Consider the following 20,727-nt stretch of genomic DNA (forward strand, 5'->3'; position numbering starts at 1 on the left):
CCGTGATGATTTCCGGGTCAAGCGAGGAAGTGCAAATTTGCATATTGGAAAGCACCCTTAGTGTCACATTCTTAAGGGATAGCTTCACATCCATACAAACAGGAGGAGTAATGAAAGCACCCATAATAACCATGAACTTTTGGCACTAAATGCATTTAAAGACCTGGGGAAAAACCTTTTTAAGAAAAACCTTTAAAATGTAGCATTATTGATTGCAAAGGCATGTGTGGGTTAAAGTGGTCTGTGTGAAATGAATCAGTCAGATGTTCCTGATAAATAAAACATGTGTTTATTTACACAAATATTTCTCAAATACTAGTCTTCTACAGAAGGACATAAAAATATATACAGTGATGTAGGGACTCAAAATGCTCCGTTCTCGGGTCAATGTATACATGTTCGGATTTATTTGCATTTCGCAGGTTTGGAAAAGAAATAAAGAAAAAGATGGGTAGGTACAGAGCAGGGTCTAAAACTTACACCTTCAAACTCTGGCACTAAAACACGGTGGAGAACTCTACCCTTCAAGTGCTATTTAACAACTGACCTCCAGGAACACTCGGTGTGAAAGCCGGTCCAGTGTCTCACTCATCACAGAGCTTCCCCGCGTCCTCCAACACTGACAGCACTTCAGTCACCTGCACATGACCGTTGGATCACATTTCATCAGACGTATACTAAAACCGCATTGTCAACCTGCATTACAGTATGAGTAACTCCCACAAAACAAAACTAGGTTTGGTCAGTCTCGTCTTCCAACCGACTGAGTAAACTTTGGTTATGTCTTGAAGTCATTCAAGAAAAGCCACTTGAAGTAATTCAAGGAAGTGGAGAGCAGCACGTTTGAGAAACCATTTCTTTGAGAACCTGAATGAACCTTACCTGGCTCCTTAAAGAGGTCGGAGTACAACATTAGAGTTGATCGAAACCACTCGGTGGTGGCCAACCTGTATCCAGCAGTCCGGGACGTTTCGACACAAAACAAAAAACTCATGACGGAGAGTCGCATATCAAAAAGAAGACTGGTGATCTGGTTTGGTAAGAAAAAGGCAAGACAGAACTACTCGGGCAGAGAAAGTGTTCAAGTGTCATCGTGTTCACAGACACCTAAAGCACTGAACAGCACCAAACACTTCCAAAATGCCGTGATCTGGAGGGTTGAGACTCGTGTGAGGAGGCTGATTACGTGTCACCGGGTCGCGTTTTTGACGGCGCTGCAGCAGTAAACTATACAGGAGGAGCTCCTTTTGATCCTCACAGCCAACGTCCTTCTGTCGCCTTCTGCTGATGTACTTAATGACCACTGCCTTCAGTCCAAACTAAAAAACACACCGTGGTGACACTCGCTTCTCACTCTCTCACACACACACACACACACACACACACACACACACACACACACACACACACACACACGCACACTGAAAGGAATACGTGTATATTTCACACTACGCAGAACATTCATTTCAGATGTCAGGCTAACAAGTTCATTTGAGGAAGAAAAGGAGCGGAGGGATAAATCGTTCTTTTCTTAAGACGACGGCGTCCTTCGGCCGGGAGGTTGGTGGGGACGTCACACCGAAGTTAGGTTGGATGTAGTGAGGGCTGGCAGAGCGGCACCCTATCTAGCACCTGCCCAGAGGCGAAAGAGGGGGCGGGGATTGGGGGGGGGGGGGGGGGGGGGGGGGCGTCACTGCGGGGCGGCAGCGGGCACCGGGGGGCTCAGGACGTTGGTGGCAGCAGATAGGACCGGAGAGCCAGAGAGAGGGCCCAGGGCAGTGGAGGCTGGCAAGGCAGAGATTCCTGAGGGGGGGGTAGAAACACAGGTTACATGAGTGCGGGGGGGGGGACCTACACAACAAAGCACCACTGTCACTGTCCCCTGGCGTGTTTTGACTGCGATTTAGGGCTGAGGTCGCGATAAGTCAGGCATTTCGAGCTGAACTTTTGTCGGACACATTTTTCTATTTATTTCGGTCACTCGCTACAATGGACAAAGACCGGCTAAATGGAATGAGGAGTTCTCTATATAATACAAAAAGCTAACCAAGGTGGCAGCTGGCTGGAGGGCGATGGGCTTCCTACTTGCTGTTGGCTATATTGTAGGTAACTTCCAGTAAATCACAATATTAAATGAGTGTGGAAGACAGCAAGTACAACATTAACGTCTCAAGTCTGATCTGGACCCAATGTCACTCTCTGTGGCCGAGTTCTTGTTAAATTATTCCTCCTCCAGCTTGACCTTACAATAAAATCACTCAAACATTAATTTTCCTCTTACCATTTGTATATAGTATATTTGTCAACAGCCCTAGGGAGCATTATTGTATATTTCAGGGGAAGCGTATTTCAATGACCAATATCCCCTCTTTAACAACGCCCCAGCTAGAGAATCATTTTATATTACACCACTACTCCCTCCACGTATACTGGAAGAAAATGGGGAGCATACCTTTTACATCAACCTACAGTTTTGCACTTTGATATGTAAACATATGTTTACATTTCATCTTGTGCTGCATTATACAATGACAACATTAAATGGTCAATGAGATTGTTTTGGAGGAAAATGTAGCTGAAACAGTTGATCAAGTTGATTTAATTAAATTTAGGAATCTCAGGCAGGCTACTATGACACATCGTCCTCATGTTCCATGATCAAGCTAAACTGAATGGAAACTAACCGAGGGAAAGAGCGCTGATGGAAACGCAGAGCAGTGGCGGTTCTGCTGGCTGCTCGACGCTCTCAGCTCCCGCTCTGAAAGCTACTTCTGAACCAGACGTCAGTACGACCTCTACTGTCCAGCATCAGAGCCAGTCTGGGGTGCACTAGGGTCTGAACTATAGGACGCACACTTTTCATGTCTTTGTGGAAATGTGATGTTTTTACAGATGATGAACGAAGACATTAAAAACACAAGTCTTGCAGATGAAACATTAAAGTAGTGTAGCTCTTATAAGAGTTGAGTCTGACTCCGACTTGACTTTAGAGGAATACTTCTTCTCCAACAGCCTGCACCTTGTTTGTGTCGTCATTCCAACTGGCTGAGACCTGAGTATGTAGCAGAACTGAAAGCACATTGGTTTTAAACCTGTGTAACCCTAATTACACTTACTTTGCATTTAGACAAAAGCAGATGTGACCGAAATTGACAGTAATTTATCCGTGGTATTGTGCGTGATCAAAGTGGAACCACGAAGCAGTACTGCAAGACGCCAGATGTTTAAAACAATAACTTAAATGATCTGCAGTTGGTAGAATAAAGTATTGACATAAGGACTTACGAGGACATGGGAAGACATCTTAAGTAAGACAGCAGAGACATACGTAAGGGAATGATGTTGCCATAAATGTTTTCTCTATATTTCTGGCGTGTCTTCTCACCAGTGATCATGTTGGCTGAGCTGACAGCTGTGTTCCCACCGGGCAGGTTGGCTCCGGCCACACGAGACTGATCTTTCACGATGGGGACTGGAACAACAACAACAAAATAAAGAAAGCACTTATTTTCCTCACTGATGTTATAGATTGTGAATTCATCCTTGTAAACATCAGACGGTGGCTGTCAATGGGCTTACAGAAGTAAGGGTGATCCATGGCCTCGCGGGCGGTCAGCCGCGCCTGGTGGTCGTAGCGCAGCAGCTTGTCAAGGAAGTCCAGCGCCTCGGGGCTGACCAGGTGCTGGTTCTCACTGTGGACAAACCGCTCCCACCGCTTACGAGAATGCCTGGAGGCAAAAGACAATTAACACACTTCGTTCTGACATCAGCTCACACTGAAGAAGGCGGACACAGACGGACCGTTGTAATGAAGGGATAAATGATGGAAGCATGGGACAAACTCCAGATGTTGCATTTGAAATAATTTGGACCCGTTTTAGGTAGGGATGGGAATCGACAGAGGTCCCATGGTGTGATTTTATCACAATACTTTAGTCACTGAGTATTGGAAGGAAATTAAGTTTAAAAGTATATTAGTATGATTAAAAGCACACCTAAAGAAAGTATAAAATATCACATGTTCACAAAATATTCACTTATGGAATGTAAAATAGGTTTACAGTATATTCACTTGGAGAGGATAGTATAAGTGTAGCATATATTACTTACAAAAGTGTTAAACCACACACTCTTAATCAATTGAATGTATTAGACTAGAACTATAGTAACTGAATGTTTAAAGTAGAGAGGGCAAGGAGAGGTAAACCGAGGGTTCCAGAGTTTTTCATGACCATATATGGAGATGAGTCTGAGTGGAATCGGCGCCGAGGGAGACAGGACCGTGGTCAAGCGTGGGGGGTCGGATGGACGAAGCTTTTACGAGGAGGAGGACAAGGCGGACCAGCGGGCATTATCAGGATCATCACTTAGACCAATAGAGAGCATTGTCTGAAGCCAGGAGGAAACAATTGAATTTTAGCCAGTCACTGAAGCTGATACTAGATTTTGAATGGGGGGGGGGGGGGGGTGTTTGTGCTCGGTTTCGCAAATCCTTACTATCAGTAGTGTAATTTAGTTTGTAACTGTCTTTTAGCATCTATGAATTATTAAATACTGTTTTATTGTAAGCCAGATCCAGCTGATTTTTTCCTGGCGTGACTTCGTTGCTCAAACAACAACGATAGAGCGAGAGGTCCGCGGCCTCCTGCAAGCAGAGGTCTCACTACCCCACAGTATTGAAATAGTAAAACATTGCGACTTATTACCTTTTTTCAGCTGCAAATTATGCAGTTTGTCAACATCTGTTTTATCTAATAAGATACATTTTCATATTTATTATCATCAGCTAATTTACTTTAAGTCATCTATAGTGGTTATTTGCATACAAACTATACAAATGATCAAAAAATAAAAGATTGTAGATTTTAACTAACATAACTGGAGTTAGATAAGTTTCTCTACATTTTACTAGATTACATTTAACCTCTTCAACTCCTCGAGGATGCCGTCGGCCTCGATCGCCTCCCCTTCCGTTCTGACCGCTTGCTCACGCACACTACGTCATTAAACATGGCCGTGTTCGGTATCCCAGCATGCACGAAATCCTCATTTTTGCAAAGAAAACATTGATTTTCTTTTATTTCTTATGGATTTTTCACAAGAGGAGCCCAAACACACACTGTCCAAAGTCGCCATAACCGCTGCAAGTCGGGTCTTGCAGCATTTCGACGGCGAAAGATACAGTACAGACCCGACTTTACTAGTGAATGTGCTAGCGGATGTTACCATGGAGCTAGGGGCTTCAGAAAAGGCAAGTACTTATAGTACAAACCTAATTGTACTCTTATATTAGACGTCAACCAACGTGGTCATAATTTTCACTTTTCATGTGCGTTTTTTCCCATGATGATTCATTAGAATGTGTTTGTGTCTAAAAATGACTTTGGCAATCATAATGACGCCGGTTTTCAATAGTGCACTATGTTAGCATCTGGCTATGCCTTGTGTGTTCACTGACAGTAATGTATTGAAGCCAGGAGACCGAGCTATCTTTACCGTACCCTGAAAACATGGATTTGCTTCATTATTGTTTGACTGCACTTCATTAGTATCAGCTAGCGATACGTTTAGGCTTGTCAAGCCCCTCGTCTAGAGGAGACTTCAGGCGTTCTAACAATGTATTGCATGTGCAAATTCAGCTTTCCTGGGGGCGTATAAAGTCACGTGTAACTTAGCCAACTGCATACCCGGCTGAGCACTATTACGCACAGCAAGTCTGCTATTACAGATACCACGTCTTCGACCATATATACTTAGTTTTTGCAATTTACAATGTCTAAAAATAAAAGGAAAATAATATAATATCAAAATGTAAAGGAAAAAAAACACCTTTAGTGTGTCAGAATATCATTTAGTTACCATGTGTCCATTTGTTTCTCCAAATTTCTTTTTAGAGCTCCGCCGGGATCTATTCATAAATGAAACACTGTAGATGGTCATACTTTGTCCTATCTTCTTCAAATTTGAGGCAGGTGTCCACAGATGGTGTAGTTACAGCCATATACTGTCCTTACCTGTACAGATACAGCCACAGGCAGTTATTTATACTGAAAGATACTTTTTTATTTTAGACGAACAAAAATCTTCAATTTTTACTGACTTCAAAGGCCCACTGCTCTGTTCCTGTATGACACTTTCACAAGGAACTTTAGGGGGTTTTCTTTCTGGCAAGACCTAATTGATACATATTGTCAGAGTGGTTCAGAAGCTACAGCCATTTTAATTTGAGTATGTCATTTTAGGCGCTTTTGCTCCAAAAGTAAATTGGGAGTGGAAGAGGTTAAACATCATGGAAACTATATAATTTACTTTCGTCTAATGCTCATTTTTACTAAATGGAGCTTGAACGCACCACAATGTATCCAATGGAACCTCCACATGGCTTTTCTCCATACTTTATAACAGCTGTTGCTGTCACCGTCACTACCATTACTAGCTCTCCTCCTGCTGATTTAAACAGATTTATTGTATTGTATTTAATGTTTCATTATCAGAAAGCATCAATGCTGGTCTTCAGATCTCATATCATTACTAAATGTGGGCCGATTTAAGACCATTTTTGGCAGATATAAGGCTGGAGTGTTGAAATGTTTACAGACACGCTTCAGATGAGTGGCAATACTCTCTCGTGAGATTTCACCACACAAACGGGTCTCAATGCTGGAATCAGGACACCATAGATAACGTAGCTTCTTCAGTTCTTATGATCATGAAACTGTGACTTGCATAACCGCAGTTATGGCCAAATGGGTTAATCCCAACATCCCCAATTGCAATATTAATAGTTTTCATAATGAAAGATTGGTACTTGCCTTTCGTGTATCGATACAACATTGCCACGCAAAATATTGCCATACTATGCTGTGTAAAGTTGTTTCCCCCACCCCTGGTTTTAGGCTCAGGGTTGATAGTGTGCAGTTGTTTCTGTCCAACATAAATGCTAGGATTAGTTACAAAACACGCTGTCATCATCTCTCACCTTCCCAGAATGTCGTTGAAGCGAGGCTCCAGCTCAATGTTGTACTTGTCGATGTAGTCGTAGAGGTCTTCAGTTCCCAGGACCTTGGCTATTCTCACCAACTACAAGAACACAAACAAGGAACAAACTGTTTGTACGAGATACTTTCAACCTTTCACACACAAATCTACATTGAACCCAGTCGAGTCAGTTACAGAAAAGACTGGGCAGTCGGCACTCTCACGAGATCTGTGGGCGGAAATGCAATTCATGTCGATGCAGTGTTGTTGTTTTAAGCCACCACAATAATCATGGAGAACATTCCACAAGGCATAGCCTGCCTTAACTGTAACCTTCTGATGTTGCCTTCACAGTGAGGTAAGCTGCAGAGAGTCCATATTTACCTGGTCATAGTTGTCATGGCCATGGAAAAAGGGCTCCTTCCTGAAGATCATGCTGGCCAACATACAGCCCAAGCTCCACATGTCCAGACTGTAATCGTACATCTGCAACACACAGTACAGGTCTCAGAGCACAGGCAGGATTAAAGCAGACCCACCAACATTTCAATGAGTTGTAACTCTGTGGAATCCAACCAAACATGAGCCATGCTGTTCCCCTTTGGCTATCAGAAACAAGCCCTTGTTTGGGCCTGCAACTGCAGTTTATAACTAAGATCCATTATCCAGTGTTTCCCCAACACAGAGCAGTCTATGGCATGCTGCCAGATTAGCATAACTTTTAAATCTTAAAACAATGGACAATCACAAATAAAAATGTTAATGCAGAGTTCAGATGGTTTTTAACACAACATTATCATCCATCAAGTAACATCCAATCCACTCAGACTGCAATAATTAAATGTATAACATCATCACCACCATTATTGCGTCACAACTGTGTAACATGCAGTCAGGAAACCTTACAGATGTGGAATAGAGTTTAAAATGAAGGCCAAGTTAAAAGATGGGTGTGGTAAAAGCAAGGTCGCTAGAAGTAGTGGGTAGGAAGTGAGGAAGGGGCCATTAGCTCCTCTACGCTATGCCCCTGGCCTAATTCGGCTTTGCAGGCTGGTGTGATCCCATCAAAATATGGTCTCTGAATAGAAGAAAATAGTTGTGGATAACCTTTTTAGATGCATACAAAAACACCAATAAAAATAAATGAAGGTCAACAGTAGGTTTGTTTCTCCACTATCGCCCATCAGAGGCTTACAACATGTCAACTCCACCTAAAGCATACTAGCCCACAGCCGTACCTGATAGTCCACCAGGAGCTCAGGTCCTTTGAAGTAGCGGGAGGCGACTCTGACGTTGTACTCTTGTCCTGGGTGGTAGAACTCGGCCAGACCCCAGTCAATAAGACGCAACTGCAGACGTTCAAATGAAGCAGTTAGCAGCTACAGTCAGGCAACGTATTAGTGTTCAACACAAGCAAATGAAGGAGACGTTTTTACTTATTTCTCAGACATTACTGAATTAATGAGTCCAACTAGAGAATGGTAAAAAAGGAAAAAAGTAGAGATTTAAGAGCCAAACAAAAAACTACACAGCAGCAATAAACATGTTTTTTTAAGGATGGATTGACTGACTTAGAGCCTTTACGGAACTGAACCAAGGGTCGCGGTTTCAATTTTACATGCGTACTTAAGAACTCCACATGAAGGACTCTACATGACATTCCTACACTCTGAGCCACCGTCTCTCTCGACCACACACTCGCTATGCTGAGCTATTCTTTAAAGGAGCTACCCATCTCCTACAACATGACGCTGGCCTTCCAGAACGTCCTGTGATTTGTTGAAAAGTACAAACCATCCAAAAGGGAAAAAAATCTCTTGCACTCTAAACAAAGCAGCCCATGGTTCAATTTGATTTGGATCTTTATCTCCTCTTTCTGTAGGACCAGGGCTCGGCTGTGTGAGAGAGAGAGAGAGTAGGTGGACTATCGTATGTGAAAGTTATGAATGATGCTTCGAGCTAGTCGGTGCAGCCCTAGGTGAATTTCCACTGATTCGCTTCTTGCACGAAGTGCTCGGCGCACGATTCAGCAAAATGCCTCTCTTCTGTCAACAGTCCGAAGTTCCCACTGCTGGTCAAAGTAAAACGCCGTCTCCCTGACGTAACTGATCTGTGAGGTGCTGACTGGTGAGCACAAACATCTTTGTCCGTCAGTCCAACTCCCCCGCTAGCTTAGCTTTCTGGTCTTCATACAGTTGTGTACATTCGATACATTGGTGGCTCTTAAAGGGCAATTCATATGTTAATGCTTTACAAAAATGAGTGGGGTTAAAACTAATTTAATTAAATATAAATCGCGTAGCTTTGACAGACCTAGTCATTTTGTTTCGGATCAAACAAGATAGTGCCCTTAAATCACTCACCTTGCGGTGCTCATGATCGATCATCACGTTATGTGGCTTCACATCTCTGTGCATGATCCCCATGCTGTGGCAGTAGTCCAGGGCCTACAAACAATCCATTGGTCACACTGTTGTTTTTCCAAGTAATTCCAAAAACAGCAACAGATTACAAGAAGATAGTGGTGCAACGGACTAAAACTCACGGTTCTAAATCTGATCAGCACAAAAGATAAAGGGAGGAAATATAACTTTTAGATCTCTGATCGTGTTTTGCCGCTGATACTAATTGCAGATCATTGATGATCCATATTGACAGATACAGATCCCTTTGTTGTTTGATTACAGCAGCTGGTCTACAAGGCTCCAGGCTTTTTTTTTTATTTATTTCCACCGTCTAAAAATGAATTTCAACCGCTCTGAAGTCTGTAAACCATCAAATTCTAAATGTTATCTTCCCACTTTGTTAAAGTAATTTACAGTGTTTTTTTTCTTCATAAAAAAGGAAATAAAAGATTGTATTTGTTTTGAATCTTGTCTTTAGTAGTTTTAATGATGTATCATTCATAAGATGCTTAGAGCTAGTGTTAGGAACAGCTCATAATTCATCTCTAATATCTATTTTATATTAATGTGAAAACATCTTCAAACATCTGGATTTATTAAAGTTTCTCACCAAAACTACATTTTACAACATTACATGTGAACGCATCATGATAACGTTATAATTTACCTTCGCCCAATACTCATTTTCACTGAACAGAGCCTGAACACATAATGTAACTGAAGTGAACCTTTGTTCTGTTGATTTAAACACAGACTGGTTGTTTACAATGTATTATCTAGAAAAGCAGAAATGATGCCATGATCACATATTTTACTGAATATTGGTGGATAACAATCGTCAGTAAATCTTTATTTCACACCGTGATGGTTAAGGTTAAACTGAGAGAGGGTGGGATCCGTACAGATCACCGATCAACAACGATCCATTACACCACTACAAGAAGATGGTGCCTACTAGTCAACACACATAATGTTGATGGCCTAAACAGAGGCTGTAGAAGTTCCCAAGCTTGGCAGAGAAAAATGAAGTTGGGACAGACGGTCTGGTTTAAGGACTGGACGCTTCACCACCCTCATGACGTTTAGAGTTTCAACATTACGAGCAGACAGGCAGCTGAAACGAGGAGGACTCACCTTGAGGATCTCGTACATGTAGAACCGGATGTCGTAGTCTGTCAGGGTCTGGTACAGTTGCTAGAGACAAAATCAATGTCACTGGGCTTTGTATGGTATTGTGTTACAGTAAAAAAGACCACACAGTCATACGTCAGTCACGTCATCGAGTTGTGGAAATGTGCCAGCGACTGAGGATAGAACCAGACGACGGTTGACTTTCTGGCACCGAAGACATAGCACGTGTACAGGAAAACAACGAGTATGCCAAGAAAGGTTTCCATGATCTTGCACAACGACATTTTATAGAGTGAACAAACAGCTACCTACCTTGAAATCTGTGTTGTTGACATGCTCAAAGACCAAGGCGGGCGTCCGGGACTGAAAAAAACGAGACAATACTTTGTGTATTTAATGTGCTGCAGTCTCAGCCAACAATATGTACCACCGGGACTACTTAAACTCATCTACCTGACTGAAGCACTGGAACAAGCTATGGCACTGATACAAACTAACCACACAGCCACACCATAAGCAACACGATGGCCAACTCTCCAAATGCCCATTAATTTACTGTACATATGGAAACATGGAAACTCCACCAGCATGTGGACAGTCAACAGACCACAGCTGGTGAAATTCCAGTTTCTCTTATTGGATCTCATGAACAACAGGCTCACCATCTTCACCATAGATCAGTACAATCATGCAGAGCTTCTATATTTCTAATTATCTCCAAAATGGAGATTGAAGAGCAGTCGATGATGCTGGGTTCAATGTTTTTCAATTAGCACTTGTTAGCTTGCAAATTGTGTTTTGACACTAAATGTTTGAAAAATACCCATGTAGTCTGCTGACCACACCCACAAATGGTCACGTGTTGCTTACAGTGTGAACTAGAGCTGCAGCTAACTAACCAACTTTATCATTTATCTAGCAATTGTTTTGTATTCTATAAACCAGCCTCTAAAGTCAAAAGTTGCCAGAGCCCATGTGATGTCCAATTCCAAAAATATTCAAATTACAACGATAGTTGCAGCAAATCCACATATCTGAGAAGTTAAAACAAGAAACATTTGAATTATAAAAATTGTTTATTAATTTTCTGTTGATCAACAAATTGTTTTAACTCGGAGCACAAGTGAACGAGGGCAATAGCAGAAGTACGCTGTGGATACAGGTGTTCTGGAGTTTTCTTTCTCTTCTACTTTTGCACGTCTCCTTTTCATTGACCTATTGAAACGTCAGGCAACGGTAAATACAAAGAACAGGATGACTGTTGCCCCCTCAAGTGTGAAAATTAAGTTATTTTAATCCGTCGGTCTAATTTGCCAACTCTTCATGTTTCATGACACATAAATGGGAAAGCGAGAAGGGTACTTTTAGTTGCTACTTTAGTTACTTTACTTCTTCAGGTTTCAGAGTATCTGGGACTTGTTGACTGTAAAGCACTAATGAGCATCACCTAACATTGTGACATACTGTTCTATACCACCGTGAAGCAAATGCTTGACAATCATAACTGGATCACATGATCATGACAAAGTTGGCTTAAAATTCAGCGCAAAAACAAATTAAGTCGGAAACAAAAGATTTTAACTGATTACGGTGGCACTCCTGCATCATAATATTCCAACAGTGCATTATTGTTCCATTCTTTAAAGTGAGCCCTGGCACAACATAGGAGCAGGCTGTCTAACATCACGTACAAGTATCTAACGTTCAGCTACAGCTGGCTGAGTACTTACAGACACATACTTCCCAAGTGAAAACGATAACCTTGCACAGGTGGTGGGCTCCCCACGCTATTGGTACAGTAATGATACTTCAGAACCCCAACATACACAACATAAGTTTCTTCTTACAAAATAGGATCATGTCATCAGGAAAACAAACTTATGAATTAAGATTGTCCTCTTCTGTACTCGGGACCAAAGTGTCAAGTGTTCTATATATTATACTCACCACAGGGTCTTTCACTATATCGATGAGGGAGATTATGTTAGGGCCTCCGCGTAGGTTCTCCAAAATCTTGATCTCACGCTTAATTTTCTTTTTCTTCACGGGCTAAAAAGGAAGAGGACGAGGCAGAGTTAAACTATTCAATCAGAACCACTAACTTGATCCAAAACTCAGTCTCTGTATAGATTTACCTTAAGAATCTTCACCACCACCTTCTCATTATTGGTGATGTTGATTGCCTCAAAGACTTCGCTGTACTTGCCACGCCCCAGTTTACGCACCAATTGAAAATCATCCTGATTTCTGTGAAGGAAAAAAAAAAATAAAAAAAAAAAAATCCACAACCAAACATCAGCTGGGTTGAGACGTCAAGCAGCATTCTGCAAATGTTGTATAAGGATCACCGAGGTATTTACCCCCACTCAACCACGTGGGACTCGTAGTCCCAGTACTCCCTGGGCCGGTGAGTGTTGACCTCGGTGTACACTCGGGCCCGGCTTGGCACGGGTCCTGACATGTCCGACAGCTTGGCAGAGATGGTTGGGAGATCTTACTGCAGCAGAGGATGGTTGGAGTACAGGGAGGATTGGGTGGGTGGGAGGGAGGGAGGGAGGAAGAAGAGGGAAGGTTGGGGTTGAGGGGGGTTGATCCCAACAGAGCAAGGGGTTTGGGGAGGGGGGGAGGGGCCACCAGGGGCTTGGTGGAATAGCTGAAAAAGAAGGTAGGAGAGGAAATTAAGGATTTGAGAAATTTAATTCCTGATAAATATTGATACATCACAGGTTTCTCCATCCATCTATTTACAACGACCGAAAATCCACATATCCACACACCACTGCCTGTTTGGCATTGTGCCTTAAAAGACACATCAGTCATCAGATTTACTCTACTGTAGTGGTGTAACTGTCCATTATCCATACGGAACCATCCCTCCACCACCACGGTTCGGCACGCATGTGAACCGCGGATTTATTATACAGTTTAACCATCATAGTGTGAAATAAAGTTTTACTCCCGATGGTTATAGGGTGACATTCTGTAAGACTATGCGATCAGGAGATCGCCATTAATTGACTTTACTTGAATAAATCCAGTTGTTTGAAGCAGATGTCTTCACAGCAATATAGAATAGATATTAGAGAAGGAATTACAGTTGTGGTCAAAAGTTTACATACACTTGTAAAGAACATAATGTCATGGCTCTCTTGAGTTTCCAGTTATTTCTACAACTCTGATTTTTCTCTGATAGAGTGATTGGAACAGATACTTCTTTGTCACAAAAAACATTCATGAAGTTTGGTTCTTTCATGACTTTATTATGGGTTAACAGAAAAAGTGACAAAATCTGCTGGGTCAAAAATATACATACAGCAACATGAATTAGCAATTTTGGTGACTTAAAAAGTTGTGTCAATGAAATGAGCTTCATAGCATGGCCTCTTAACTTCTTGTGAGTGATTATAAGTGACTACAGCTGGTGACTTCTCTGAGGCCATTTAAATAGGGCTCATTAGATAAAAGCACCCACAAACGCTACAATGGGAAAATCAAAGGAGCTCAGCATGGATCTGAAAAAGCGAAGCATTGACTTGAACAAGTCAGGAAAGTCACTTGGAGCCATTTCAAAGCAGCTGCAGGTCCCAAGAGCAACAGTGCAAACAATTGTTTGTAAGTATAAAGTGCATGGCACTGTTTTGTCACTGCCACGATCAGGAAGAAAACGCAAGCTATCACCTGCTGCTGAGAGAAAATTGGTCAGGAGGGTGAAGAGTCAACCGAGAACCACCAAAAAGCAGATCTGCCAAGAATTAGAAGCTGCTGGAACACAGGTGTCAGTGTCCACAGTCAAGCTTGTTTTGCATCTCCATGGACTGAGAGGCTGCCGTGCAAGAAGGAAGCCCTTGCTCCAAAAGCGGCACCTTAAGGCTCGACTGAAGTTTGCTGCTGATCACATGGACAAAGATAAGACCTTCTGGAGGAAAGTTCTGTGGTCAGACGAAACAAAAATCGAGCTGTTTGGCCACAATGCCCAGCAATATGTTTGGAGGAGAAAAGGTGAGGCCTTTAACCCCAAGAACACCATGCCTACCGTCAAGCACGGTGGTGGTAGTATTATGCTGTGGGGCTGTTTTGCTGCCAATGGAAGTGGTGCTTTACAGAGAGTAAATGGGATAATGAAGAAGGAGGATTACCTTCAAATTCTTCAAGATAACCTAAAATCATCAGCCCGAAGGTTGGGTCTTGGGCGCAGTTGGGTGTTCCAACAGGACAATGACCCCAAACACACATCAAAAGTGGTAATGGAATGGCTAAATCAGGCTAGAATTAGGGTTTTAGAATGGCCTTCCCAAAGTCCTGACTTAAAATCCCATTGAGAACATGTGGACAATGCTGAAGAAACAAGTCCATGTCAGAAAGCCATCAAATTTAACTGAACTGCACCAATTCTGTCAAGAGGAGTGGTCAAAGATTCAACGAGAAGCTTGCCAGAAGCTTGTGGATGGCTACCAAAAGCGCCTAATTGAAGTGAAAATGGCCAAGGGACATGTAACCAAATATTAGCACTGCTGTATGTATATTTTTGACCCAGCAGATTTTGTCACTTTTTCTGTTAACCCATAATAAAGTCATGAAAGAACCAAACTTCATGAATGTTTTTTGTGACAAAGAAGTATCTGTTCCAATCACTCTATCAGAGAAAAATCAGAGTTGTAGAAATAACGGGGAAACTCAAGAGAGCCATGACATTATGTTCTTTACAAGTGTATGTAAACTTTTGACCACAACTGTATGACATGTTCCTTCCTAAGGGTGTGTGTGTAGCATTTTTTCTGAGTGCCAGCGTCTTTTTTTAAATTGTTGCCAATGAGTAGAGAGCATATGTGGCCGCCCAGAGATAAAGTGCTGCGCCCAGCGTGTTTTCTCTGAGCGCTCCACCATTTTTGTCCTGCCGCTCTGACCGCTTCAAGTTGAAAATCTCTTCAGAAAAGCACTGGTGACGTCACTGTAGAAAATGGAAGAGAAGCTTGTTTTGGTCTGTCTGTCTGTCTTGAACTTTACATGTCAGACACATCGTCAGCCTTGCTCCAACGTTACGGCTCTTAGACAAACTCAACCATACAAAGTATGAGGGCAAGCATCCTCGGGTTGGTGCTCATGGTGAAAAAACTATGTCGAACATATATGGACACAAGCTTTAACACAGGCTTAAAGCAGCTTATAATACATAATTACAATGACTAATGCCGAAAAACTATTTTTTTTCAGGACTGTGGTGAGGAAAAAAAAACAACAGTGTGGAGCCTTGTATACAAACTACTAACAAAACAACAACACCAACAAAAACGATGTGGCGAGGAGAGAGCTGAGCCTCCAGCTCACAGATTGTGATGAGCGTTGGGCAGCTCACAGATAGAAGTGGCTGAAATGAGTTCCAGCTCTAGTTGAGTGTTCATTTTTACATTACACATCACCACTGACCCCCGAAAGTAATGACACAGCCTGTTCAATTACTAGTAGTTATTGATCTCATTCAAACAGCCAAATCCATTATTTGAATGACACCACTGACGCACCATCAGAGCAACTGAACACTTTAATCTCTTTCTGACCTAGGTCAAGTAAGTAACACTGAACAAGGGAAAACTGTTTGTATGTTTGAAATAATAAGGACTGCTGTGCAGTATCTGGTCTGCTTTAAATTGCTTCCTTATGACATACACAAACCATACATACAGCATTCATTGCATTGTCCCGACTGGTATGAGGCAAGATTCCTACTTGTACAAATTGCAAAGGCACTTCAAGGCAAATATGTTGAATCGGGCTGTCTAAATGAAGTTGACTTAACTCATTGACCATCCTTTTTTACCATTGAACTGAACGCTACATGCGCATTTTAGTCGTTCTATACGTTACGTCGCTTACCTAACGCCATTTGCAGCAGCTAACGTTACGCTAAATTAGCTGTCAACGGCCGGTGTGCGAGATTAAGTGGTTTTTGGATTAACTGGTTTATGTTCGAGTGCGTGAAGCAGATGTCTCGTAATCCTATTAAGAAACGCTCTGTTGTCCGTCTTATATTTGTATCATACATCGTTATTAATCTGATGTGGAGTCGATCTGAGGCCGATAGACCCGTCCGTGCATTCATACAGCCTGTGAGTTAAACACACTGAGCTCAAACACTGCGTACAGATGACTGTCAGCTGTGGGAAACTGTGATCCACCCAGATTAATTTGTGATTCAACTTCTGTAGGTTATCTCACATCGCTTATGTTCTATAGTAAAGACTGTGGACATTCATCTTATGTTAACGATGCTCTACACTGTGCAGCACACATTCATCCACATCAGACATTACTGTTAACTCTTGTTGTGTTACTATGAGGGTCCGACATTTAATAACTACACGCAGGGGTTAGTGTCTGTTGAAACATTACGAAGGAGAGGCTGGTTGGAGCATACATTAGTAAATGCTTCACAATAATAAAATCGTAATTTGAGCAGATTACGTATATGATATAGTAACCTTGCAAAATAGTAATATATCTACAATATAGTCTACTGACTGCCTTTTCTTCTTGCATCATTTAGACCCACCGAAAGCAAATACGTAATTGCATAGGCAACATGTCCCTATGGTGAGCTACGTGCACTAACGTTAATGTGATAGAAGGATGCACAGTTCATGATGAGTGGTGATACTGTGTGATATTGTGAATTTTGCACGATGAATGAATTAACATTGTCTACGCTCCTTAGCTCAGTGGTAGTTCAGGTAACACTTAATCATTTTGGGTCGGTCATGATCAGAGGTTCGACTCCTGTAGGGTCCATATTTCTACTATTTTTATGTCACCAGACAACAAATCGTATTTTCGCAATGAAGATGGATAATTGGTCGTGGTAATGCTGTCGAAATCCTAAATGTATGCTCCAACCAGCCTCTCCTTCGTAATGTTTCAACAGACACTAACCCCTGCGTGTAGTTATTAAATGTCGGACCCTCATAGTAACACAACAAGAGTTAACAGTAATGTCTGATGTGGATGAATGTGTGCTGCACAGTGTAGAGCATCGTTAACAGAAGATGAACGTCCGTAGTCTTTAATATAGAACATAAGCGATGTGAGATAACCTACAGAAGTTGAATCACAAGTTAATCTGGGTGGATCACAGTTTCCCACAGCTGACAGTCATCTGTACGCAGTGTTTGAGCTCAGTGTGTTTAACTCACAGGCTGTATGAATGCACGGACGGGTCTATCGGTCTCAGATCGACTCCACATCAGATTAATAACGATGTATAATACAAATATAAGACGGACAACAGCGCGTTTCTTAAAGGATTTATTGACGTAAGTATTTTGAACAGGCATCGACACCTACCACCAACTTTCTCATTCACTCTGGTCCTAGTTATGTGTCCTCGGTATGTCAACCGCAGCCTCATGAACGAGTAGTAGATTTTCCAGCAAACTGTTCCGTTTATATTCTTTCAAAAGATACCGTAGCAACTATGTGAAAGAGAGAGGAGAGGGGATCGACATGTTTATTTCTTGTTTATTCAACGTTGGTCCTGAAAGGCCACTCCTACGAGACATCTGCTTCACGCACTCGAACATAAACCAGTTAATCCAAAAACCACTTAATCTCGCACACCGGCTAGCTAACGTTACTTTATTAAATTAATTATTGGCATCTATTAGTTTATAATCTAACCTATGCTACTCCCAAGTTGACAGGTAAAGGTATTTTTGAGGTATTACCCCCACTACATGGTCGACTGATTTTACTTCCGGTGAGAAAAGCAAGAACCCACTTGATCCTTGGAGTGTAAAATTCTGTTACATTAATATCTGAATATTGTGTTTCGGATAATACCGAATATTAGCCTATACACTCTCAAGACACCGCCATGCAACGTGAGACCTCCGGATTGACTCCTCAATTAATCTTGCGTTAAATGTGCGTTAAACCAATTAGAACTAAATTCAATGAAATCGCAACTTTCACGAAAGCTCTCACTCCCAAAACTTATGTTGACCAATTAAGCTAACGTCACATTTAACGTTATCGTTACAGTTATTCATAGAATGTATGAAACATCCGTAGTGTTAACGATATGTCGACGTGTATGATAAATTAAGATTTGCATGGTGTTTAAGGACTTTTTAATGCAGAGGTTAATCCAGCTGTATTTCCTGATGACTTACGTTAAATCAAATGCTTATTAGTTAGCTAGACCACCGACTCGAATAGCTTTCTGTAGCAGGTGTCAGTAACTTATCGGCTCTAGGCGGGCCCAAGCTGCTAGCCCGCTAACCTTAGCATGGCTAACGTGAACGCTCGCTAGTTTCCACAGGTAATGTGAGTCTGCATCATCAACAGAAGAGTGGAGTGGATATTTACCCCCTAGAGCAAGTCCACGACCGAAATACTTCCCCGTTAGCTGAGTTTTGTCAAGCCAACGGTCCTCGCCTTCCTCCGTCGCCGGTGTGTGTCTGTGCCAGTGTGTGATTTCTGCTGTATCAGAGACAATATGGCAGACTACCGCCACCTACGTCCTCGAGTACTGCAACGGAGGCCGTGGAGGGACAAGCCACTGCACAGTCGCCGACTACCTAAAAAGCGTGGTAACTGTCACTGTCACCTTTGTTTCGGCTGAACTCCATCACACTAGGCGTGTTTTAATGTCTCAAACTGTGGATATATTTTAATGACCAGTCAATCACCAAACCTTAGGTCTTATGATTATGCGTTTCACTCCCATAGATCAGTCTGGATATATAGTCTGGAGTCTAGAAGGTCCCAAAACTTGGAGCGATACAGTATACTAGATGGCTGCAGTCTGATGGTGACTTCATAACCAGATACTAAATACCACGACTTAATTCAAGTTTATGTTAACACATTACTTGAAGGAACAGTGTGTAGCATTTAGGGGGATCTACTGGCAGAAATTTTATATAATAATAGTACTGTGTGTGTGTGTGTGTGTGTGTGTGTGTGTGTGTGTTTTCGTCACCTTAGAATTACCTTATTATATCTACATGCCCAAAGAATAAGCGCTAGGGATGTAAAGCAAATTTACACAGAGGCCAAAACATGTCATTACAACTTCCAAGTCTGTCACATGATGCTATGGAGGCCAAAAATACTTTTTCCTATTGACTTACATTCGGAACAGCGGAACATTTCTAGTGAGGTAAATGAAGTTCTCACGTGAATAGTCCTTATTTAAATCAGTATGTCCTAAAAGTTGTAAAATTGCACTTATAGCTGAGTTGTTTTCCTTCCTCTGTTCATGAATTAGTACGAGATCGATGGCTTGGAGGCGGGGTGAAAGGAAATGCTAGTGCGCTTGCTCAATGGGCCCACGGATGCGGAAGATCGCCCAAAGATCTGTGTAATTTCATCTCGATTGTATCTTCGGAAGCCAAACTTTTATTGCTTCATGTGCCTCTGACCAACTTATGAACGAGGGCCAGCTTTCTTTCAACATCCATGGCGGGTCCTCTTCACAGAGCTGGCCACCATGTTTCTACAGTAGCCCAGAACAGACAAACCAAACGTCAGCTCTAGATAGGGCCATTCACGTGTACAAATGCTTTTTTCACACGAGAGAGTTTCAGTTGGTTGCAATCTGCAAAGTTACCTCCAAATCCTACACACTGCACCTTTAAAATTTCTGTTCCCTACATCTGAGATGCTATGTATATAAAGGGCCACAACTGCTACCTGTTCATCGGTTGAGCAGTTGAGAGAAGAATTGTACAACCGGGTTGTTTCTCAAGTAGCCAGTTTACAAGCTAATTTCAAACCAATAAAAAGCGAAATCGTTGTCAATTGATAGCTGGCGAGTTCCGAGATTGCTTTTTGGCCAATGCGCTCCGCCTCTTTTGCTCTCTACACGGATTGTTTTACTACATTCAACCAAAGCCTGTTTGAACGACATTTGTCAAAAATAGTCGGACTACAAACCAGAATGCTGCAGGTACCAGAATCCTGCATATGAATGCAGAATCTGTTCATGGAGATTACTAGTTGAAGCACACTCACACTCTCACACACATACACACACCATTGGGCGTATATATATATATTTTATCAACAATGTATTTGATTTTAGGGCTGCACAGTGGTGTGGTGGTTAGCCTCACAGCAAGAGGGGCCAGAGTTCGATCCGAGCTAGACGGGCCTGTTGGAATATTCTCCTTGTGTCAGCGTGGGTTCTCCAGTGTCCTACCACAGTCCAAAGACATAC

The 20,727-nt window shown here is 42.1% G+C and overlaps 1 protein-coding gene across 1 annotated transcript; it reads right to left on the bottom strand.

The window, feature by feature from the left end:
- Positions 1-273: 273 nt before the first annotated feature.
- On the bottom strand, positions 274-18,993 carry csnk2a4 (casein kinase 2, alpha 4 polypeptide). The gene is made up of 13 exons (XM_068712664.1): positions 18,873-18,993; positions 12,875-13,167; positions 12,650-12,761; positions 12,462-12,563; positions 10,827-10,877; positions 10,518-10,577; positions 9,342-9,425; positions 8,217-8,327; positions 7,363-7,464; positions 6,980-7,080; positions 3,580-3,728; positions 3,386-3,472; positions 274-1,803 (listed from the first exon to the last, which is right to left on the bottom strand). Exons 2-13 carry the CDS (start codon positions 12,973-12,975, stop codon positions 1,691-1,693), a joined length of 1,173 nt encoding a protein of 390 aa, XP_068568765.1. The 5' UTR covers positions 12,976-13,167; positions 18,873-18,993; the 3' UTR covers positions 274-1,690.
- Positions 18,994-20,727: the final 1,734 nt, after the last annotated feature.

Source organism: Cebidichthys violaceus, unplaced genomic scaffold (genome assembly GCF_023349555.1).
Source record: "Cebidichthys violaceus isolate CVI_PGR_0920_01 unplaced genomic scaffold, fCebVio1.0.p SCAF_17, whole genome shotgun sequence".
In the NCBI taxonomy this organism is placed as follows: domain Eukaryota; kingdom Metazoa; phylum Chordata; class Actinopteri; order Perciformes; family Stichaeidae; genus Cebidichthys; species Cebidichthys violaceus.

Bases quoted from the DNA above. Each gene is read 5' to 3' on its own strand.
- csnk2a4 (XM_068712664.1), bottom strand. From the start codon at position 12,975: ATGTCAGGACCCGTGCCAAGCCGGGCCCGAGTGTACACCGAGGTCAAC. The intron at 7,465-8,216 runs GTACGGCTGTGG...TGTGTGTTGCAG, and splicing joins AGCTCCTGGTGGACTATCAG to ATGTACGATTACAGTCTGGA. The intron at 3,729-6,979 runs GTGAGAGATGAT...TTTTGCCTCCAG, and splicing joins TTCAACGACATTCTGGGAAG to GCATTCTCGTAAGCGGTGGG.